Raw genomic sequence first — 24,078 nt, 5'->3', positions numbered from 1 at the left:
TATCAGTCTTGATTATCAGTCTTGTTTTTCTGATAATCAAGCCAATATTGGTATTATCAGTGAGTGAGTGCCTTACTCACTACTATTAAAGCAAAGCCAAAGGAAGACTCGGACCAAAAGGAAACACTAGCAAGTTCGATTCGAGTTATTCTTAGTCTGATTCCTCAGATTATGACGTCAGAAGTAATACCAACGCTTGACTGGTAACCAGAGTCCCTCTTTAAACTCATCTCTCTTGCATGCATGTCAATCAAACGTTACTTTTGCCCCTTCGGCAGATTTGACCAAAGACTAGAGGACACAGGTAATTTAGGGGTATCCTTTATTATTAGAATACCTAAACAACACAACTGACAATGACCCACAGTTGTTGAATGATGCATTACTGTCAGTGTCTCCGAAGACAGTAAAAGTTGAAGGTGAAACCTTCACATTCCACATTAGGCCGGGTCTCAACCAGCTGCAAATTTGGCATTTCAGAGCCTGAAAATGAACAACAAAAGTTTATTTCACATATACTCCACACCAACGTTTAAACAGCTGAAAATACAGAGATCCAGAGATCACATGTGTGATCAACAAGCCATCTTTCTCCAAACCTAATATCTTAAAGGTAGGTCATTTCAGTAAAGGATCTTATGAACGAAAGTTTGCATTGAGTCCGTATTCTTCTGTATCGGTTATTAAAAGAAAAGAAGTAAAGTTTAAACTTTGTTATGTCAATGTCTCGAAGGTATGTTCAATACGTAAAGAGATGTTGTTTTGTTATAAAAGTGACGAAATTATTTCAATATTGATAAAGAAGTCTGCACTGATTTAGATTCGCCTGTACGATTTCGACTATATTACTGGAACTGACAATGTCAAGGTGAATGAAACCTTCTTGTTACCACGAGATACCATTTAGGAGATAAACACGACCTGTTTTTATATTTGCTGGTTTTATTGAGCATTCGATGCTCAGACGTTACATTTGGAACAGACGGCGTTAAACCGAAAATTTCAAATAATAAAATTCAGCCATCTCCATTGGACCATAGGCCGGTCACATGACCGCGCAACAGGCACTTATTAGCGTATTGACGAAGCTTTTCGACGTGCATACGTTTTTCACGAGCTTCTTGAACTAACGTTAACATCGACGGACTACAAACACGGGTCCACTTTGGTTGTCACGTAAATTCAGTCGCGTGTGCAATATGCCTCAAGTGTGTTGTTTACCCTCATCTCCTACTTATCCGGGAAGATCCGGGGTAGAATAGGTCTTCTGCAACTCATGGTTGTCGTTAAAGGCGACTATGCTTGTCGTAAGAGGCGACTAACGGGATCGGGTGGTCAGGCTCGCTGACTTGGTTGATTCATGTCATCGTATCCCAATTGCGTGGCTCGATGTTCATGATGCCAATCACTGGATTGTCTGGGCCAGACTCGATTATTTACAGACCGCCGTCATATAGCTGGAATATTGCTGAGTACAAACAGACACTGACAGAAATGCGTATTGAAGCACTCACCAAAGACACCCTTGATCTCGTCCGGCTCCATGGAATAGGGCGGCCCTGGAACACAAGACAAGTCACTATTATATACCAACAACACTAACTTCATCACAAATTTGTCAGGTCAGAAATGTTTTGTTTCAGTAAAACATTATTTGTATGCTTAGGTTTTGATAGATTACGCGGCAATGAAAACTTTATCGTTATCCAATTTCCTGGTCATTGTAAAAATCCCCCTTGTCTCTGGAGGCTCTAGCGAGCAAAATGCCTAACCTTTAAATTTCCTTTTGTCGTAATCCATTGTGTCAAATAGGAAAACACCCCTCGTATTTTCGTGATATGTTTTGATAGATTTCACGTGCAGAGTTGCGTCCCTTGGGCACGCCAGAAACCTATGATTGTGGGTTCGAATCCCGGTTCGCCCCGATTATGTTTCTAGGTTTGTCAGCACCATACCCGTGCTCGTGGGTTTCACCGAAGTGGTAAACGTCTGAGACCTGCATCACTTTGGGCTTTCCTCCCACATTAAGCTGACACGCCGTGATATAACTGGAATACTGTTAAAAGCGGCGTTAAACCAAACTAACTCACTCACTGATAGATTTCACGACAATGTACATTTTCTGATTACCCAGTTTTCTGGTAATTATGAAAATCACTCTTGTCTCTGAAGACTATAGCGAGGTAAATGTCTTACCTTTGAATTTCCTCCTGTCGTAGTCCATTGTCTCAAAGAAGAAAACACACGTTGGGGATAGCAAAGTTCGCCATACAGACAGATATCTGGAAAAAAAGTGAAGTGAAAGAAAACTTTGTTAAATTCTTTTTTTCCAGGAATTTGTTTTAATACAATTGATATAATGTGTGATTAGACGACAATTCAAGTATGATTTCAGAAAGACATTCAGTGAGTACTGTGTGCATGTCGTGACCTTTGACCTAACCATTCTGTTCATCTCAGACTCGTATTACTGCAGATTGTAGCAGAAAAGTGTTGGCCCGTAATCCAGTGCGGACGATGAATGCTTAACGGAAGTAAGTGAGCGAGTCAGTCAGTACGGTTTTACTCCGCTTTTAGCAATATTCCAGCAATATCAAGGCGGGGGACACCAGAAATGAGCTACACACATTGTACCCATGTCGGGAATCGAACCCGGGTCTTCTGCGTGACGAGCGAACGCTTTAACCACTAGGCTACCCGACCGCCCCTTAACGGGAGTAAAAGAAAGAAACAAATAAACATCCTAACAGACAAAATGCAAAACAAATTAAATATTGTTCCAAATTGTTATAAAATAGAGAATAATATATTATGATTATACATTCATATTGTAAACAGGGACTACTTCAAGTCTAGGATTTACCCTGTGTTTAGCAGTTCCACGTCGGGGAACATCAGTATTGGGATTCAAACATTGTTTAGGTGGTACATTGAACCGGATGGACTTACTTGTCCCAGTCACGTTTGTCAAGGGAGACAAATCCCGCGGCATCCCAGATGACGTCAAAAACGCCTTCAAGTTCCCTGATTGGATAAAATGATGATGTTACTGACATTAACTTCGATAACAATGATAATAAAGCATTATTCGAGGACAAGTAATTACAGTAATATCATCAAGAGTGAATTCACGAATACAAACCTACAACATACTATGACTTAAACGACAGAGTAACCTATTTAGAGCACATGACACTTTCAACCCCCTGGGGAGAATACTTACTGAGAAAAAGTGAAGAAGTTTCCACAGTAATACTTCAACTGCCCAGTCTTGCTCTGCATGACAAGTATATTCAGAAAATGCCAACACCAATACAACGAATATTACACAATCATTCAAACACAAGATAAGTCAATATTTATTTGTCATATGTGTGGCTTAACGTCGCACTCAGCAATATTCCAACTATATGACTGGGGCCTGTAAATAATCAGCAATCCTGTGATTGATATTATGAGCAACGAGAGCACGATGACACGTCACGTGACCATCCAATCCATAAAATCGTCTCTAACGAGTGCCATAGGTTGCTCGGGGCCCGGGGACTATTCTGACCCGGAATCCCTAGAGGTTCTACTACACCAAATCAGAACCAGTTTGGACAGTAGGGAGCCTTCTGTGCAGATCGAGAGATATCTGCAGGCTGTGATTGGAGGATATTCTGTAACATTTTTATGTCTTTCAAATGTACATCCATCCAGTTATTAAAACTGACCATGTTTTCTATATTTAGTTCTGTCTTTTTCAACATGATGACTTATGCTGAATGTGACCACAGCTATTTTCAAGTAGGTGACATTTGGTGCGAAACTGGGGGTGATGTGTTTAGCTTCCGGTACTCGGAAAAGGAGCTGGCTAATCTAGTCATTTTTTTATTTTTTTATTGCTGCTCTAAGGCCAAACTGTGCACACACGTACAGGTAATAGCTGTTGAATGCTTAGTTATTTAAAAAAAATATATAACGTTACCATAGAAGTCTATGGGAAAACATTTGGTTGTGTGTAACCTGTACAATCATGTAGTCAACAACCCACATGTGAACGCTTGGTTTTGTCTCCAGTCACAAGATGTATTCAGTATCAGTATCTTGAACCTTGTCAATGACAATAGCTTGAAATAGTGCCAGCAACTCTTACAGTGAACACCTTTCCATTGATGGCCGGGACGTCCTCTGTTGTGTACTCCAGCCTCTGTTCAGAGAAGAAGTCCACGGCTGCTTTCTCTGCGATGTCCACCCCCACCACGTAGTGACCTTTGTCCGATAACCTGACATGCATTGTGTGAAGGTCAGTTTGTGTGACTGGACTGTCCAGAACATAATCAAGACATCTCGCCAACAGTTTACGAGATGGATATTAAACACTTATTTTATTAAATTCAACCACCCTACTGTTTGTGTCGAGAAAACAAACTTAACCTTAGGATTGCAGGGGCGGTCGGGTAGCCTAGTGGTTAAAGCGTTCGCTCGTCACGCCGAAGATCCGGGTTCGATTCCCGACATGGGTACAATGTGTGAAGCCCATTTCTGGTGTCCCCCGCCGTGATATTGCTGGAATATTGCTAAAAGCGGCGTAAAACCATACTCACTCACTCACTAAGGATTGCAAAAGAGGCCGTATTGTCACAGAGTCATCTCAGATGACCATGTTGACTTTATAGTTGTAGTGAGTGAGTGAGTGAGTTGGGTTTAACGCCGCTTTCAACAGTATTCCAGTTATATCACGGCGTGTCAGCTTAATGTGGGAGGAAAGCCCGAAGTGATGCAGGTCTCAGGCGTTTACCATTTCGGTGAAACCCACGGGTATGGTGCTGACAAACTTAGAAACAGAATCGGGGCGAACCGGGATTCGAACCCACAATCATAGGTTTCTGGCGTGCCCAAGGGACGCAACTCTGCACAGCGAATCGCGGCGCCTTAGACGACTTGGCCACCCGTGCCCCCTTTATAGCTGTAGGTGAGCTGTAGAGCACGCTGGCACGGATGTCTGGCTGTCCTACACTACATGGAGCAGGGTAGGTTGGAGAATGACAGAAATGGAATGGCCCACCTAGCCAGCAATGACACTTTAGTACACAATACTCACCATCTCAGGTCCTCAGCTTTTCCACATAAAGTGACGAGTACTTTGAGATTACCCCTGCTGCCGGTCAACTGGTCAAAATGCTTTTCAAGGGTCCTGCAAAATTGCTTTTCCATTACATTCCTTAATCGAACAATTTACTTCATCATTTACAAACACAAGCTGATAAATGTATGAAATACATACATACATACATACATACATACATACATACATACATACATACAAACATACATACAAACATACATACATACATACATACATGCATGCATACATACATATGCTCGAATGAATGAAACTAAACAATATAGTTTAAAAAATTGAAATTAGGGATGAATCCAATCTCATTAAAATCAGATCTTAGTTCTCGCTACCGCTAAAGATCCGATTTTAATGAGATTGGGGATGAATCGTGACAATGTCTCACGGGTTTAGTTCAGCAGGGTAGTCCATCTCCCCCTCGTTCCAGAAATCGACAACCTGTTTCAGACGTTCATCCGGGTCATCAGGGACCACGTGGAAAGGTTGTGGCTCCCCCTCCGCCATGACTGTAGCTCAGCACTAGAGTGCAACAAAAAACATATTTACTAGATACTTTCTTTCTGGATCTAATTAAGTCATTTTAACAACATGTTTAAATTGTTGGTTTTGAAATACAGATAACAGTGAGAGTTAGCTGCTATTTAAAACAACATTTAATAAAAACATAATTTAATATTGAAGGAACATGATCCACACCGCCGGGGTAAGATACTACAACAATGCAGCCAGCATGGACGTGTTCATATATCTAGGAAATACTATCCACGAACAATAGACTATGCAGGCCACTTGCTCCAAAATTAAATTGGGGGCACGGGTGGCCCAGTCGTCTAAGGCGCCGCGATTCGCTGTGCAGAGTTGCGTCCCCTGGGCACGCCAGAAACCTATGATTGTGGGTTGGAATCCCGGTTCGCCCCGATTATGTTTCTAGGTTTGTCAGCACCATACCCGTGCTCGTGGGTTTCACCAAAGTGGTAAACGTCTGAGACCCACATTAAGCTGACACGCCGCGATATAACTGGAATACTGTTAAAAGCGGCGTTAAACTAAACTCACTCACACTCAAAATTAAATTGTCACGAAAAGGTCTGCAGGGGATCATCATTTCCTAAATATATATAAGCCACCGTAAGGTAAAATAGAAAAGAATCCACAATATAAAACGTTCGAAAAACAAATATATTTATCACTGCGGTTAACTTCAGCTTTTGGGGTCGTTGTCGACACAGGCGCAACATACATGTGACTCAGGTACGTTTATGGGTGTACATGTACAAGCAGGCAGTATATGCACGACACTGTCATTTCCCAATGCACGAAACGGGTCCACTTTGGCTGTCACGTAAACTCTGTCGTGTGTGCAATATGCCTCAAGTGTGTTAACCGTCATCTCCTACTCATCCGGGAAGATCCGGGAAGAATAGGTCTTCAGCAACCCATGCTTGTCGTAAAAACCCATGCTTGCCGTAAGAGGCGACTAACGGGATCGGGTGGTCAGGCTCGTTGATTTGGTTGATGCATGTCATCGTATCCCAATGGCGAAGATCGATGCTCATGATGTCAATCACTGGACTGTCTGGCCCAGACTCGATTATTTACAGACCGTAGTTATGTAGCTGGAATATTGCTTAACTAAAAATCATCTCCTTCTATTTTGACTATACAGTCAACACTGCAACACCTGAATGTGTTTGTGCCCACAGTACCTGTACCGACAACGACCCTTATAGATCAGACTCAAGGTATTTATGACACTCCCTGTACCCACCTCCCCACCTCCCAGTCCCATACCCTCACTGTATATTATCCTACATGGTCTGACCCTTATGAGCAGAGAACGCCTGTTGGGTCACACTGCTCTGATCAAGCGAGACACGGCACGAATACCTTAAGACTCCCTCCACACGTAGCCTCCCTCCACACGTACAGTGTACTCGTTATGCTGCTTGTAGTGTGAGCCTATATTCCTCTCATCGACCAGTGCACGCTGTTCAAACAACCAAAAGCACCTGCGGATTGAAATGTTCATAGAATAGATGAACTAATCGTTCAATACTCGACATATTGCTCAATGTGTTGATCAATGTAAGGGAGGCAACCATATGATTTTAAATTTACTCCAAAATGTATTAAAAATTATCTCCAGGGGTCTTTTCAAAATTACCTAAATTATGGCGCCAAAACGTCTTAAACCACACAACCCCTGACCCGAAATTATGACGCCAGAATATCTTGAATCACACAGCCCCTGACCCGAAAGTATGACGCCAGAACATTTTGAAATACACATCCCCTGAGCCCAGATAATGCTGCTAGAACATCATGAACCGGATGAATAACTGTATCACTCAAAATGTTTAAAGATCAAATTGTAACAAATCCTAGCCAAACAGAAATTATTTCACTTTAATGCTTTTGATACGACCCCTCTTTGTCAACACTCAACGGGTTGTTCGCACAGCCAGCGTCGTTGTGCGAATGGAGCAAGGCGCACGAGCTGACAGGTAAGTAAACCTCTTTGAGACGTTTTAGTGATGTCTGCAGAATTAGGACTGTACGTTATACAAAGAAAGATCACACTGATAGCTGATTAGGCGAATATAGCGCTACATACATGTACACTTCCTCATACACAATACTGTACCTCGACAGCCCAGCCCGGAAACGTTCGGCAGTAGTCGTGAATATCCGTGTGTGATGTGAGCCTGTTATTGACGTCGATGTCTGTACCGTCCCCGCCTATATGTACCAACTGCTGCAGGGCTCACGAGTCGCCTGTATATTCTGTTCACATTCTGTTGACATAAGCCGTCAGTGTACACACACTCTAGTATTCTGTGACATGTGATCCTGCGTGTACATGCACATGCGAGTGTAGCATGATATTCCATAAACCTGCAAATAATGGAACGGCTCATTTTATAGTCACGAGGGTCAAGGATTTAACTAAAAATACATTTGTTTTTCTATAGGTCTGCCCAGTGAATCCTCGGACTTTTCTTTAAAACATTTTATTTTGTCTCTGTCAAACCTTCCCCTCCCCCCAAAAAAACCTATCCCCCACCCCAATCCGCACCCACGTAAATCGGCGAAGTCACCCATGCGTCTATTTCAGCAATAAATCTGAACGATGTCAGGAGAGGATCACACATCCGAGCAGCGTGGCGTGTCTGGCACTCCAGAGGGAAGGATCAATGATTGGATGAAAGGCTGGGACAAGGGCCTCTGGGACTTCACCTACACGGAGCCCGGCCAGTAGGTATACATAGGGAAGAGTAGGTCGGACACTGGGACTTCACCTTCAGGGAGCCCTTACAGTAGGCATACATAGGGTAGAGTAGGTCGGGCACTAGGACTGCACCTACACGGAGCCCGGCCAGTAGGTATACATAGGGTAGAGTAGGTCGGGTACTGGGACTTCACCTACACGGAGCCCTTACAGTAGGCATACATAGGGTAGAGTAGGTCGGGCACTAGGACTGCACCTACACGGAGCCCGGCCAGTAGGTATACATAGGGTAGAGTAGGTCGGGTACTGGGACTTCACCTACACGGAACCCTTACAGTAGGCATACATAGGGTAGAGTAGGTCGGGCACTAGGACTGCACCTACACGGAGCCCGGCCAGTAGGTATACATAGGGTAGAGTAGGTCGGGTACTGGGACTTCACCTACAGGTAGCCAGTAGGTATATATAGGGTAGAGTAGGTCGGGCACTGGGACTGCACCTACACGGAGCCCGGCCAGTAGGTATACATAGGGTAGAGTAGGTCGGGTACTGGGACTTCACCTACAGGTAGCCAGTAGGTATATATAGGGTAGAGTAGGTCGGGCACTGGGACTTCACCTACACGGAGCCCGGCCAGTAGGTATATATATGGTAGAGTAGGTCAGGCACTGGGATTTCACCTACACGGAGCCCGGCCAGTAGGTATACATAGGGAAGAGTAGGTCAGGCACTAGGACTTCACCTACACGGAGCCCGGCCAGTAGGTATACATAGGGAAGAGTAGGTCGGGCACTGGGACTTCACCTACACGGAGCCCGGCCAGTAGGTACACATAGGGAAGAGTAGGTCAGGCACTAGGACTTCACCTACACGGAGCCCGGCCAGTAGGTACACATAGGGAAGAGTAGGTCAGGCACTAGGACTTCACCTACACGGAGCCCGGCCAGTAGGTACACATAGGGAAGAGTAGGTCAGGCACTAGGACTTCATCTACACGGAGCCCGGCCAGTAGGTACACATAGGGAAGAGTAGGTTGGGCACCTTGGCTTCACCTGCATTGGGTGTGGGTTGGTGTGGGTTTCATGAATCGATTAATATAAGATACTCACCCTTTGTTTTCTTCGTTTATACGAAGATTACAAGTCGCATGTTTATGACATAATGCAAAGTAATCTCACTTACAGAAGACAGTATTTCCATACATTGCTACGACTGAACGTGTGTACATGCAACTTTATTATGGACTGCGATTCACCAGAGAGCGTTTGCTTCTCTGAAAATATTTTTTCAATACTGTTTAAAAGCTAATATGATTACTTTGCACTTAACATATCCTTGAGCTATTACTCAGTTCATACCAACTGAAGACATGAGTCATTATATAATGTATGTACGGGATTATTTACAACAATATTTGCTAACTCAAGTTTCTGACAATGTCCTTTCAGGAATCTGGTGAAATACTTTGAGAAAGTTACCGAGGGACGAAAAGGTCTGAAAATCCTCGTCCCCCTCTGTGCCACGACCTATGACCTCATCTGGTGAGTGAGTCTGTCAAATCAGCACATGAGATGCACCCACGCGTCTATCAATATAGGCTTCATAGGATTCCATTGGCAATTACGTTATGCCAGCAGGCTCAGTCCCATTCAATCTACAGGTTCATGTTGAACCACATCAAAGATCGGGGTTGTCATCTTGTTTCGTGGAACCTGTCAGAGGCACGGAGACCGTCAAAAACAATATCGGCAGCCTTTGGCAGTAGGGGCGAGAGACCGTTGTAGGTCATGTTCTGCGACATCCCAGTTCAGGATGGAAAGGCGTTTCTTTTGGGTGAGTGAGTTGGGTTTAACGCCGCTTTTAACAGTATTCCAGTTATATAACGGCGTGTCAGCTTAATGTTGAGGGGAAAGCCCAAAGTGATACAGGTCTCAGACGTTAACCACTTTGGTGAAACCCACGAGCACTGATTATGTGCTGACAACCCTTGAAACATAATCGGGGCGAACCGGGATTCGAACCCACAAACATAGGTCTCAGGCGTACCCAAGGGACGCAAATCTGCACAGCGAATCGCGACACCTAAGACGACAGGGCCACCCGTGTCCCCCGTTTCTTTTGAATTTGTATTATTAAGTATGTTCATTGCTTACTATCGTATTAGACTAACCGCAATAATTATATAGACTCTCTGATATCAATGACGTTTCCGTTTTTGTGTTTAGGTTCTGTGAGCAAGGTCACTCCGTGGTTGGCGCTGATCTGGCCGAGAGCGCCGCACAGCGGATCTTCAAACAGTACAAGCAGGAACCAATCATTGAAGACGTCCCCAGTATCGCCGGGAAACTTTACAAGGTAATGACACCAGTCAGGAGAAAGGTATGATACTCTTTGTTCACACAGAGGGTCTATATATCCTCATTGACCTACACAGAGTCCCTGGTCTATGACACACACGCGCCGAGGTATGTAACGAGGTGTGTAACATTCATTACACACATGCTCCCAAACAAGGCATTGCTTGTATTATGGTCGGCGTGACCCAACCTGACGTGTGTGTAAGGCCTTGCTTATATTTGAGGTCAATACTATCGAACGTACTCGTACAAGCAATGCTATACTTGTATTTGAGGTTGACACAATCCAACGCGAACGTGTTTGCAAGGATACCTTGTATCAACACATCACAACGTGTTTGCAAGGCATTGATTGTATTTGAGATCCACAACACGCTCCAACTTGCACGCGTTGACATGGTCATGCCTGTATTGCAGGTAAAAGCGAACCAACCTGCAGGTGTTTGTAAGGCCTTGCTTGTATTTAAGGTCAGCACAAACCAACCTCCACGTGTTTTTAAGGCCTTGCTAGCATTTGAGGTTAACACGAACCAACCTGCACGTATTTGTAAGGCCCTGTTTGTATTTAAGGTCAGCACGATCCAACCTGCACGTGTTTGTAAGGCCTTGCTAGCATTTGAGGTCAACACGAACACATCTGCACGTATTTGTAAGGCCTTGGTTGTATTTGAGGTCAGCACAAACCAACCTGCTCGTGTTTGTAAGGCATTGCTTGTATTTGAGATCAACACGAACAAATCTGCACGTATTTGTAAGGCATTGCTTGTATTTGAGATCAACACGAACAAATCTGCACGTATTTGTAAGGCCTTGTTTGTATTTGAGGTCAGCACATACCAACATGCATGTGTTTGTAAGGCCTTGTTTGTTTTTGAGGTCAGCACGAACCAACCTGCACGTCCTTATAAGGTCATACTTGTATTTGAGATCAAGACGAGCCAACCTGAACGTATTTGCAAGGTTTTCTATGCACCTCTTCAGTTCAGTTGATTACAATCACGACTTTATAACCATAGCAAAATAAAGAATTTAAGATACAGTTATCCAACCCGAATACAGAAAATCGTTGCGAAGATCTATGCCATGAGATCATTTGGTATTCTGCACCGTCTTGTTCTATTTCTACACAGAATGCAAGTGGCAACTTCAAATTCTATGTGGGGAACTTCTTTCGTTTTGATGAGTAAGTATATTCAGACAATCGTTATTGTGATTTGAGCCCTGTCCTTAGAGTTTGAATAATAAGGTGAGCATGAGTATGTCATGTAATGCAATCGTATAGATAAGGGGCGGTCGGGTAGCATAGTGGTTAAAGCTTTCGCTCTTCACGCCGAAGATCCGGGTTCGATTCCCGCCGTGATATTGCTGGAATATTGCTAAATACGGCGTAAAATCATACCCACACACTCGTTTACTCGTGTAGATAAATCATGTGAATATCACTCTGTGGTACACAACAATACCCTTCGGAAATACCGAAGCCGAAAGACTTTCAAATCACGTTTCACCATTATTTGATGCACCCTTCGGTTTTGGGGACATATGATTTAGATTTGAGTATATCTAAAGAAACAGACAAACACTGCGTCCTTATTAACTGTAATCGCCCTCGGATCAAACGGACTCATTTTTTTTACCCCTTGCTGCACTATATTGCGAAATAGGTTTTCAAAGTAACAATCACCACATGTTATTTGAGGGATTCGGGGTAAGAATGTTTATATCCTAATGTTCGCTACATCAGAGCTCAGTCCATCCGGAGCTGACAGTTTCCATGTTAGTGTTTCACTCCCTGCACCCAGGAATGACTCACTGAGGGGTTTTGCTTGGACGCTCTGTCTCTCCCTCAGTTCTCGAATGACATATTTTGATAATTTTACTGTGTTTCTCTCAGACTCTCCCCCAAGAACAGTAAACTGAGATGGTTTGAGTGTGTTTCTGTTAGACACTCTACAAATAACAGTAATCTGAAATGGTTTAAGTGTGTTTCTCTCAGACACTCTACAAATAGCAGTAATCTGAAATGGTTTTAGTGTTTCTCTCGGACACTCCACCAAGAACAGTAAACTGAGATGGTTTTAGTGTGTTTCTGTTAGACGCTCCACAAATAACAGTAATCTGAAATGGTTTAAGTGTGTTTCTCTCAGACACTCCGCTAATAACAGTAATCTGAAATGGCTTTAGTGTGTTTCTCTCAGACACTCCACAAATAGCAGTAATCTGAAATGGTTTAAGTGAATTTCTCTCAGACACTCCACAAATAGCAGTAATCTGAAATGGTTTTAGTGTTTTTCTCTCAGACACTCCACTAATAACAGTAAACTGAAATGGTTTAAGTGTGTTTCTCTCAGACACTCCACTAATAGCAGTAATCTGAAATGGTTTTAGTGTGTTTCTCTCAGACTCTCTACAAATAACAGTAATCTGAAATGGTTTAAGTGTGTTTCTCTCAGACACTCCGCTAATAACAGTAATCTGAAATGGTTTTAGTGTGTTTCTCTCAGACACTCCACAAATAGCAGTAATCTGAAATGGTTTTAGTGTTTCTCTCAGACACTCCACAAATAGCAATAATCTGAAATGGTTTTAGTGTTTTTCTCTCAGGCAGTCCACTAATAACAGTAAACTGAAATGGTTTAAGTGTGTTTCTCTCAGACACTCCACTAATAACAGTAATCTGAAATGGTTTAAGTGTGTTTCTCTCAGACACTCCACTAATAACAGTAAACTGAAATGGTTTAAGTGTGTTTCTCTCAGACACTCCACTAATAACAGTAAACTGAAATGGTTTAAGTTTGTTTCTCCCAGACACTCCACAAATAGCAGTCATCTGAAATGGTTTAAGTGTGTTTCTCTCAGACACTCCACTAATAACAGTAAACTGAAATGGTTTAAGTGTGTTTCTCTCAGACACTCCACTAATAACAGTAAACTGAAATGGTTTAAGTGTGTTTCTCTCAGACACTCCACTAATAGCAGTAATCTGAAATGGTTTTAGTGTGTTTCTCTCAGACTCTCTACAAATAACAGTAATCTGAAATGGTTTAAGTGTGTTTCTCTCAGACACTCCGCTAATAACAGTAATCTGAAATGGTTTTAGTGTGTTTCTCTCAGACACTCCACAAATAGCAGTAATCTGAAATGGTTTTAGTGTTTCTCTCAGACACTCCACGAATAGCAATAATCTGAAATGGTTTTAGTGTTTTTCTCTCAGGCAGTCCACTAATAACAGTAAACTGAAATGGTTTAAGTGTGTTTCTCTCAGACACTCCACTAATAACAGTAATCTGAAATGGTTTAAGTGTGTTTCTCTCAGAAACTCCACTAATAACGGTAAACTGAAATGGTTTTAGTGTGTTTCTCTCAGACACTCCACTAATAACAGTAATCTGAAATGGTTTTAGTGTGTTTCTCTCAGACACTCTACAAATAGCAGTAATCTGAAATGGTTTTAGTGTTTCTCTCAGACACTCCACCAAGAACAGTAAACTGAGATGGTTTTAGTGTGTTTCTGTTAGACACTCTACAAATAACAGTAATCTGAAATGGTTTAAGTGTGTTTCTCTCAGACACTCCGCTAATAACAGTAATCTGAAAAAGGTTTTAGTGTGTTTCTCTCAGACACTCAACAAATAGCAGTAATCTGAAATGGTTTAAGTGTGTTTCTCTCAGACACTCCACAAATAGCAGTAATCTGAAATGGTTTTAGTGTTTTTCTCTCAGACAGTCCACTAATAACAGTAAACTGAAATGGTTTAAGTGTGTTTCTCTCAGACACTCCACTAATAACAGTTATCTGAAATGGTTTTAGTGTGTTTCTCTCAGACACTCTACAAATAACAGTAATCTGAAATGGTTTAAGTGTGTTTCTCTCAGACACTCCGCTAATAACAGTAATCTGAAATGGTTTTAGTGTGTTTCTCTCAGACACTCCACAAATAGCAGTAATCTGAAATGGTTTTAGTGTTTCTCTCAGAAACTCCACTAATAACCGTAATCTGAAATGGTTTAAGTGTGTTTCTCTCAGACACTCCACTAATAACGGTAATCTGAAATGGTTTTAGTGTGTTTATCTCAGACACTCGACAAATAGCAGTAATCTGAAATGGTTTTAGTGTGTTTCTCTCAGACAATCAACAAATAACAGTAAAATGAAATGGTTTAAGTGGGTTTCTCTCAGACACTCCACCAAGAACAGTAAACTGAAATGGTTTTAGTGTGTTTCTGTTAGACACTCTACAAATAACAGTAATCTGAAATGGTTTAAGTGTGTTTCTCTCAGACACTCCACAAATAGCAGTAATCTGAAATGGTTTTAGTGTTTCTCTCAGACGCTCCACCAAGAACAGTAAACTGAGATGGTTTTAGTGTGTTTCTGTTAGACACTCTACAAATAACAGTAATCTGAAATGGTTTAAGTGTGTTTCTCTCAGACACTCCGCTAATAACAGTAATCTGAAATGGTTTTAGTGTGTTTCTCTCAGACACTGTACAAATAGCAGTAATTTGAAATGGTTTTAGTGTTTCTCTCAGACACTCCACCAAGAACAGTAAACTGAGATGGTTTTAGTGTGTTTCTCTCAGACACTCTACAAATAACAGTAATCTGAAATGGTTTAAGTGTGTTTCTCTCAGACACTCCGCTAATAACAGTAATCTGAAATGGTTTTAGTGTGTTTCTCTCAGACACTCCACAAATAGCAGTAATCTGAAATGGTTTTAGTGTGTTGCTCTCAGACACTCCACAAATAGCAGTAATCTGAAATGGTTTTAGTGTTTTTTCTCTCAGACAGTCCACTAATAACAGTAAACTGAAATGGTTTATGTGTGTTTCTCTCAGACACTCCACTAATAACAGTATTCTGAAATGGTTTTAGTGTGTTTCTCTCAGACACTCTACAAATAACAGTTATCTGAAATGGTTTAAGTGTGTTTCTCTCAGACACTCCACAAATAGCAGTAATCTGAAATGGTTTTAGTGTTTCTCTCAGACAATCCACAAATAGCAGTAATCTGAAATGGTTTTAGTGTTTCTCTCAGACAATCCACAAATAACAGTAAACTGAAATGGTTTTAGTGTGTTTCTCTCAGACATTCCACTAATAACCGTAATCTGAAATGGTTTTAGTGTGTTTCTCTCAGACAATCCACAAATAACAGTAAACTGAAATGGTTTTAGTGTGTTTCTCTCAGACATTCCACTAATAACCGTAATCTGAAATGGTTTTAGTGTGTTTCTCTCAAACAATCCACAAATAACAGTAAACTGAAATGGTTTTAGTGTGTTTCTCTCAGACACTCCACAAATAGCAGTAATCTGAAATGGTTTTAGTGTTTTTCTCTCAGACACTCCACAAATAGCAATAATCTGAAATGGTTTTAGTGTTTTTCTCTCAGACAGTCCACTAATAACAGTAAACTGAAATGGTTTAAGTGTGTTTCTCTCAGACAATCCACAAATAACAGTAAACTGAAATGGTTTAAGTGGGTTTCTCTCAGACACTCCACTAATAACAATAATCTGAAATGGTTTTATTGTGTTTCTCTCAGAAACTCCACTAATAACAGTAAACTGAAATGGTTTAAGTGGGTTTCTATCAGACACTTCACAAATAACAGTAACCTGAAATGGTTTTAGTTTGTTTCTCCCAGACACTCCACAAATAGCAGTAATCGGAAATGGTTTTAGTGTGTTTCTCTCAGACACTCCACTAATAGCAGTAATCTGAAATGGTTTAAGTGTGTTTCTCTCAGACACTCCACTAATAACAGTAAACTGAAATGGTTTCAGTGTTTTTTCTCTCAGACACTCCACTAATAACAGTAATCTGAAATGGTTTCAGTGTTTTTTCTCCCAGACACTCCACTAATAACAGTAAACTGAAATGGTTTAAGTGTGTTTCTCTCAGACACTCCACTAATAACAGTAAACTGATATGGTTTAAGTTTGTTTCTCCCAGACACTCCACAAATAGCAGTCATCTGAAATGGTTTAAGTGGGTTTCTCTCAGACACTCCACTCATAACAGTAATCTGAAATGGTTTTAGTGTGTTTCTCTCAGACAATCCACTAATAACAATAATCCGAAATGGTTTTAGTGTATTTCTCCCTCCCAGACGTTCCATGACTACACAAAACACTGATGTGGTCATATTGTGTTTCTCTCAGATTCTCCACCAGTAAGAACAATGCGAATGTTTTACTGTATTCCACTCATAATGTCCACCTATAACAACGCACTAAGATGGTTTTATTGTTCAAGGAATCTTTGGGGGAAGTTTTACAACAACAACAAACTGTGATGGTTTCATTGTGTTTCTCTCAAACACTCCACAAATAACACTGTGATGGGTTTATTGTGTTCCAGGAATCTGGAGGGGAAGTTTGACTTCGTCTGGGACGCGGGGGCGATGTGCGCTGTAGATGAGAGGGACAGACACAAGTAAGTTATATTCCAGCTATATGACGGCGGTCTGTAAATAATCTTGACCAGACAATCCTGTGATTGATGTCGTGGGCATCGATCCACACAATTGGGATTCAATGACATGCATCAACCAAGTCAGCGAGCCTGACCTTCCAATCCCGTTAGTCGCCTCTCACGACAAGCATAGTCGCCTTTTACAGCAAGCATGGGTTGCTGAAGAATTATTCTACCCCGGATTTCCACGGGTCGTTTAGTCAATGAATAGACGTGAGATTTCGGTGCTTGATTCGATTCAAATTTTAATACTTTCTAAGCCATTTACAGTCGTACTTAAGTTTATGACGTGCTGTCTTGAAGCCACAGTTATAAGAACAGTATGGCTTATACAATGCAAAAGGTAACTGACAGTGTGAATATAGACACAAATCACCTCTGTGATGGTTGTATTCCAGGTACATGACAACTGTCAGGGGAGTGTCTCACAAGTAACTGACAGTGTGAATATAGATACAAATCACCTCTGTGATGGCTTGTATTCCAGGTACATGACAACTGTCAGGGGAGTGTCTCACAAGTAACTGACAGTGTGAATATAGATACAAATCACCTCTGTGATGGTTGTATTCCAGGTACATGACAACTGTCAGGGGAGGGTCTCACAAGTAACTGACAGTGTGAATATAGATACAAATCACCTCTGTGATGGTTGTATTCCAGGTACATGACAACTGTCAGGGGAGTGTCTCACAAGTAACTGACAGTGTGAATATAGATACAAATCACCTCTGTGATGGTTGTATTCCAGGTACATGACAACTGTCAGGGGAGTGTCCGACATGTAACTGACAGTGTGAATATAGATACAAATCACCTCTGTGATGGCTTGTATTCCAGGTACATGACAACTGTCAGGGGAGGGTCTCACAAGTAACTGACAGTGTGAATATAGATACAAATCACCTCTGTGATGGCTTGTATTCCAGGTACATGACAACTGTCAGGGGAGGGTCTCACAAGTAACTGACAGTGTGAATATAGAGACAAATCACCTCTGTGATGGTTGTATTCCAGGTACATGACAACTGTCAGGGGAGGGTCTCACAAGTAACTGACAGTGTGAATATAGATACAAATCACCTCTGTGATGGCTTGTATTCCAGGTACATGACAACTGTCAGGGGAGTGTCTCACAAGTAACTGACAGTGTGAATATAGAGACAAATCACCTCTGTGATGGTTGTATTCCAGGTACATGACAACTGTCAGGGGAGGGTCTCACAAGTAACTGACAGTGTGAATATAGATACAAATCACCTCTGTGATGGATGTATTCCAGGTACATGACAACTGTCAGGGGAGGGTCTCACAAGTAACTGACAGTGTGAATATAGAGACAAATCACCTCTGTGATGGTTGTATTCCAGGTACATGACAACTGTCAGGGGAGTGTCTCACAAGTAACTGACAGTGTGAATATAGATACAAATCACCTCTGTGATGGCTTGTATTCCAGGTACATGACAACTGTCAGGGGAGTGTCTCACAAGTAACTGACAGTGTGAATATAGATACAAATCACCTCTGTGATGGCTTGTATTCCAGGTACATGGAAGCTGTCAGGGGAGGGTCTCACAAGTAACTGACAGTGTGAATATAGATACAAATCACCTCTGTGATGGCTTGTATTCCAGGTACATGACAACTGTCAGGGGAGTGTCTCACAAGTAACTGACAGTGTGAATATAGATACAAATCACCTCTGTGATGGCTTGGATTCCAGGTACATGACAACTGTCAGGGGAGTGTCTCACAAGTAACTGACAGTGTGAATATAGAGACAAATCACCTCTGTGATGGTTGTATTCCAGGTACATGACAACTGTCAGGGGAGGGTCTCACAAGTAACTGACAGTGTGAATATAGATACAAATCACCTCTGTGATGGCTTGTATTCCAGGTACATGACAACTGTCAGGGGAGTGTCTCACAAGTAACTGACAGTGTGAATATAGATACAAATCACCTCTGTGATGGTTGTATTCCAGGTACATGACAACTGTCAGGGGAGGGTCTCACAAGTAACTGACAGTGTGAATATAGATACAAATCACCTCTGTAATGGTTGTATTCCAGGTACATGACAACTGTCAGGGGAGGGTCTCACAAGTAACTGACAGTGTGAATATAGATACAAATCACCTCTGTGATGGCTTGTATTCCAGGTACATGACAACTGTCAGGGGAGTGTCTCACAAGTAACTGACAGTGTGAATATAGAGACAAATCACCTCTGTGATGGTTGTATTCCAGGTACATGACAACTGTCAGGGGAGGGTCTCACAAGTAACTGACAGTGTGAATATAGATACAAATCACCTCTGTGATGGCTTGTATTCCAGGTACATGACAACTGTCAGGGGAGTGTCTCACAAGTAACTGACCGTGTGAATATAGATACAAATCACCTCTGTGATGGCTTGTATTCCAGGTACATGACAACTGTCAGGGGAGTGTCTCACAAGTAACTGACAGTGTGAATATAGAGACAAATCACCTCTGTGATGGTTGTATTCCAGGTACATGACAACTGTCAGGGGAGGGTCTCACAAGTAACTGACCGTGTGAATATAGATACAAATCACCTCTGTGATGGCTTGTATTCCAGGTACATGACAACTGTCAGGGGAGTGTCTCACAAGTAACTGACAGTGTGAATATAGAGACAAATCACCTCTGTGATGGTTGTATTCCAGGTACATGACAACTGTCAGGGGAGGGTCTCACAAGTAACTGACAGTGTGAATATAGATACAAATCACCTCTGTGATGGATGTATTCCAGGTACATGACAACTGTCAGGGGAGGGTCTCACAAGTAACTGACAGTGTGAATATAGATACAAATCACCTCTGTGATGGTTGTATTCCAGGTACATGACAACTGTCAGGGGAGTGTCCGACATGTAACTGACAGTGTGAATATAGATACAAATCACCTCTGTGATGGCTTGTATTCCAGGTACATGACAACTGTCAGGGGAGGGTCTCACAAGTAACTGACAGTGTGAATATAGATACAAATCACCTCTGTGATGGCTTGTATTCCAGGTACATGACAACTGTCAGGGGAGGGTCTCACAAGTAACTGACAGTGTGAATATAGAGACAAATCACCTCTGTGATGGTTGTATTCCAGGTACATGACAACTGTCAGGGGAGGGTCTCACAAGTAACTGACAGTGTGAATATAGATACAAATCACCTCTGTGATGGCTTGTATTCCAGGTACATGACAACTGTCAGGGGAGTGTCTCACAAGTAACTGACAGTGTGAATATAGAGACAAATCACCTCTGTGATGGTTGTATTCCAGGTACATGACAACTGTCAGGGGAGGGTCTCACAAGTAACTGACAGTGTGAATATAGATACAAATCACCTCTGTGATGGATGTATTCCAGGTACATGACAACTGTCAGGGGAGGGTCTCACAAGTAACTGACAGTGTGAATATAGAGACAAATCACCTCTGTGATGGTTGTATTCCAGGTACATGACAACTGTCAGGGGAGTGTCTCACAAGTAACTGACAGTGTGAATATAGATACAAATCACCTCTGTGATGGCTTGTATTCCAGGTACATGACAACTGTCAGGGGAGTGTCTCACAAGTAACTGACAGTGTGAATATAGATACAAATCACCTCTGTGATGGCTTGTATTCCAGGTACATGGAAGCTGTCAGGGGAGGGTCTCACAAGTAACTGACAGTGTGAATATAGATACAAATCACCTCTGTGATGGCTTGTATTCCAGGTACATGACAACTGTCAGGGGAGTGTCTCACAAGTAACTGACAGTGTGAATATAGATACAAATCACCTCTGTGATGGCTTGTATTCCAGGTACATGGAAGCTGTCAGGGGAGGGTCTCACAAGTAACTGACAGTGTGAATATAGATACAAATCACCTCTGTGATGGCTTGTATTCCAGGTACATGACAACTGTCAGGGGAGTGTCTCACAAGTAACTGACAGTGTGAATATAGATACAAATCACCTCTGTGATGGCTTGTATTCCAGGTACATGACAACTGTCAGGGGAGTGTCTCACAAGTAACTGACAGTGTGAATATAGATACAAATCACCTCTGTGATGGCTTGTATTCCAGGTACATGGAAGCTGTCAGGGGAGGGTCTCACAAGTAACTGACAGTGTGAATATAGAGACAAATCACCTCTGTGATGGCTTGTATTCCAGGTACATGACAACTGTCAGGGGAGTGTCTCACAAGTAACTGACCGTGTGAATATAGACACAAATCACCTCTGTGATGGATGTATTCCAGGTACATGACAACTGTCAGGGGAGTGTCTCACAAGTAACTGACCGTGTGAATATAGATACAAATCACCTCTGTGATGGCTTGGATTCCAGGTACATGACAACTGTCAGGGGAGTGTCTCACAAGTAACTGACCGTGTGAATATAGACACAAATCACCTCTGTGATGGTTGTATTCCAGGTACATGACAACTGTCAGGGGAGTGTCTCACAAGTAACTGACAGTGTGAATATAGAGACAAATCACCTCTGTGATGGTTGTATTCCAGGTACATGACAACTGTCAGGGGAGGGTCTCACAAGTAACTGACAGTGTGAATATAGATACAAATCACCTCTGTGATGGCTTGTATTCCAGGTACATGACAACTGTCAGGGGAGGGTCTCACAAGTAACTGACAGTGTGAATATAGAGACAAATCACCTCTGTGATGGATGTATTCCAGGTACATGACAACTGTCAGGGGAGTGTCTCACAAGTAACTGACAGTGTGAATATAGAGACAAATCACCTCTGTGATGGCTTGTATTCCAGGTACATGGAAGCTGTCAGGGGAGTGTCTCACAAGTAACTGACAGTGTGAATATAGAGACAAATCACCTCTGTGATGACTTGTATTCCAGGTACATGGAAGCTGTCAGGGGAGTGTCTCACAAGTAACTGACAGTGTGAATATAGAGACAAATCACCTCTGTGATGGCTTGTATTCCAGGTACATGACAACTGTCAGGGGAGTGTCCGACATGTAACTGACAGTGTGAATATAGATGCAAATCACCTCTGTGATGGCTTGTATTCCAGGTACATGGAAGCTGTCAGGGGAGTGATGAAGCCCAAGTGTATCACGATGCTGGAGTTCCCCAAGGAAGGAGGTTCAGGTATTATTAGATGTTACATCTGGCAACTGTGACTGTAGACACCTATTGTTAGTTATTATATAGCCAATATTGTCTAATTCATTAGCATTTAGATATTATTATGAGAGTTTAACTGAATGGGCTTTTAACAGCCTTATCGTCATGTTCAGTCCCTCTCCATACAACCTTAACGACTCGTGCATAGTTTGATAACGTTTGATGTAGTAATAACTCTCTTATACTTTCATTTTACATTAAAATCATTTCTTTCTCACTCATTGTTTCGTGTATGTTATTCTGCCTGTTTTAGAACACCTGGGGCTAATTCCAAATTTAACAACAATAGATCAACTAAAAATATATGTTGTTGAATAGATTAATATATTGTATCGAAAAGGTTAATTGTAACTGCTGGGTCTTCAGAGTGCAGATCACGGCGGCAGTGTCTCCTTCATTGCAGGGGCGCCCTATCATTTCAATGAAGAGCAGCTGAAAGAGTTGTACGGTAAACCCTTCACTTTACGCTTATGTTATGTAAAATGCATGATGCTCAGTCGTCGAAGGCGCCGCAATTCGCTGTGCAGAGTTGCGTTCCTCAAGCGTGCCAGAAAGCTTTGATAGTGGGTTCGAAATCCCAGGTCGTCATGATTGTTTCTGGGCTGCCGGTCATGACTACAGGGTTTCACCAAAGCAGTCCACAAGGGCAGATCCAGTATTTCTTAAAGGGAGGGGTCCAAAATCCCCTCTCAGATAATTTTACAGCGATTTTTAAATATGAATTTGTCTGTATCAACGATTATAATCTGTGAGATAGTCTGCACATTGTTTTTACGCAGGCGACATTTGCGACGTGGAGTATCTGGATGAGTATGTGTACGACTTCAGCGAGGCCTTCAGCGGTGACGCTCAGAAAGACGCGATGCCTCAGGACTTCACAGAATATGACGTCAAGGCTTGTCTACAGACCTACTGTCTGCAGAAGAGGAACTAACTGCAATGGCAGTCTCCACCATCGCCATGAAATACATCTTGATTCTCTGAACAGAACACAAACGTTAAAACCATATACAGCATCTGGCTCGGGCGGAAGACCATAATATATGATAAAATCTTCATTAGAAATGGTAATAAAATATGATAATAGAAATGTTGGTTGATTTTGTCCCCTGGAAGAGACTTGCGAAAGACCTTCGGTGATTTTACAGTAGCTTGTTCTGATATCACCACATTACTTCACCACTTCCGGGACAATGCCAAAACACACATTCACTCACTCACTCCCTCATCCCCTCCCTGTAGACTGGTGTAGGTTTTCTTATGCACAAGGTTGATCAAGTAATCGAGGGTACCACAACATATTAAGATATCAGGACCGTCTCCTGGTCTAGTTAACAGAGGGTCTGCCGGGAGAGCGCACCTTCACCTCTGTAATATCAGGATCCGCTGGGCATGGCGAACTCAGTGTCTGATCTATAAGGATGTATCTCAAGACTTACTCACTCACTCACTCCCTCATCCCCTCCCTGTAGACTGGTGTAGGTTTTCTTATGCACAAGGTTGATCAAGTAATCGAGGGTTCCACAGCATGTTAAGATATCAGGACCTGGTCTCCTGGTCTAGTTAACAGAGGGTCTGCCGGGAGAGCGCACCTCCACCTCTGTAATATCAGGATCCGCTGGTCATGGTGAACTCAGTGTCTGATTTATAAGGTTGTATCTCCAGACTGTTCAAGTTATG

At 42.2% G+C, this 24,078-nt stretch overlaps 2 protein-coding genes across 4 annotated transcripts; one reads left to right on the top strand and one right to left on the bottom strand.

The window, feature by feature from the left end:
• Nucleotides 1-311: 311 nt before the first annotated feature.
• LOC124141591 (probable thiopurine S-methyltransferase) lies at nucleotides 312-8,008 on the bottom strand. Of its 3 annotated transcripts, none has more exons than XM_046509633.2 (10): nucleotides 7,740-8,008; nucleotides 7,013-7,134; nucleotides 5,511-5,644; nucleotides 5,087-5,179; nucleotides 4,139-4,268; nucleotides 3,224-3,276; nucleotides 2,950-3,024; nucleotides 2,197-2,282; nucleotides 1,515-1,559; nucleotides 312-483 (listed from the first exon to the last, which is right to left on the bottom strand). In XM_046509633.2, exons 3-10 carry the CDS (start codon nucleotides 5,627-5,629, stop codon nucleotides 389-391), a joined length of 696 nt encoding a protein of 231 aa, XP_046365589.2. In that variant the 5' UTR covers nucleotides 5,630-5,644; nucleotides 7,013-7,134; nucleotides 7,740-8,008; the 3' UTR covers nucleotides 312-388. The 3 variants fall into 3 exon arrangements, with proteins under 3 accessions (XP_046365589.2, XP_046365571.2, XP_046365580.2); XM_046509615.2 differs by having other exon boundaries at nucleotides 7,770-8,008; XM_046509624.2 differs by lacking the exon at nucleotides 7,740-8,008 and adding an exon at nucleotides 7,531-7,657.
• LOC125382109 (thiopurine S-methyltransferase-like) lies at nucleotides 7,551-23,488 on the top strand. The gene is made up of 9 exons (XM_048400230.1): nucleotides 7,551-7,629; nucleotides 8,241-8,380; nucleotides 9,803-9,895; nucleotides 10,580-10,709; nucleotides 11,842-11,894; nucleotides 17,080-17,154; nucleotides 22,286-22,362; nucleotides 22,802-22,846; nucleotides 23,178-23,488. The coding sequence occupies exons 2-9, from the start codon at nucleotides 8,256-8,258 to the stop codon at nucleotides 23,330-23,332; spliced, it is 753 nt and encodes a 250-aa protein (XP_048256187.1). The 5' UTR covers nucleotides 7,551-7,629; nucleotides 8,241-8,255; the 3' UTR covers nucleotides 23,333-23,488.
• The last annotated feature ends 590 nt before the right edge of the window (nucleotides 23,489-24,078 follow it).

The sequence above is a fragment of the Haliotis rufescens genome, unplaced genomic scaffold, assembly GCF_023055435.1.
Source record: "Haliotis rufescens isolate VD_foot unplaced genomic scaffold, xgHalRufe1.0.p SCAF_2, whole genome shotgun sequence".
NCBI classification, from domain to species: Eukaryota; Metazoa; Mollusca; class Gastropoda; order Lepetellida; family Haliotidae; genus Haliotis; species Haliotis rufescens.
Note: the sequence above shows the minus strand (reverse complement) of the source record. Positions and strands in the feature narration are given on the sequence as shown.

Coding starts and splice junctions, on each gene's coding strand:
- LOC125382109 (XM_048400230.1), top strand. CDS start 8,256: ATGTCAGGAGAGGATCACACATCCGAGCAGCGTGGCGTGTCTGGCACT. Junction 9,896..10,579: donor ACGACCTATGACCTCATCTG/GTGAGTGAGTCT, acceptor TTTTGTGTTTAG/GTTCTGTGAGCAAGGTCACT. Junction 17,155..22,285: donor GATGAGAGGGACAGACACAA/GTAAGTTATATT, acceptor CTTGTATTCCAG/GTACATGGAAGCTGTCAGGG.
- LOC124141591 (XM_046509633.2), bottom strand. CDS start 5,629: ATGGCGGAGGGGGAGCCACAACCTTTCCACGTGGTCCCTGATGACCCG. Junction 5,180..5,510: donor TACCCTGCTGAACTAAACCC/GTGAGACATTGT, acceptor GCAATTTTGCAG/GACCCTTGAAAAGCATTTTG. Junction 4,269..5,086: donor AAAGCTGAGGACCTGAGATG/GTGAGTATTGTG, acceptor AATGCATGTCAG/GTTATCGGACAAAGGTCACT.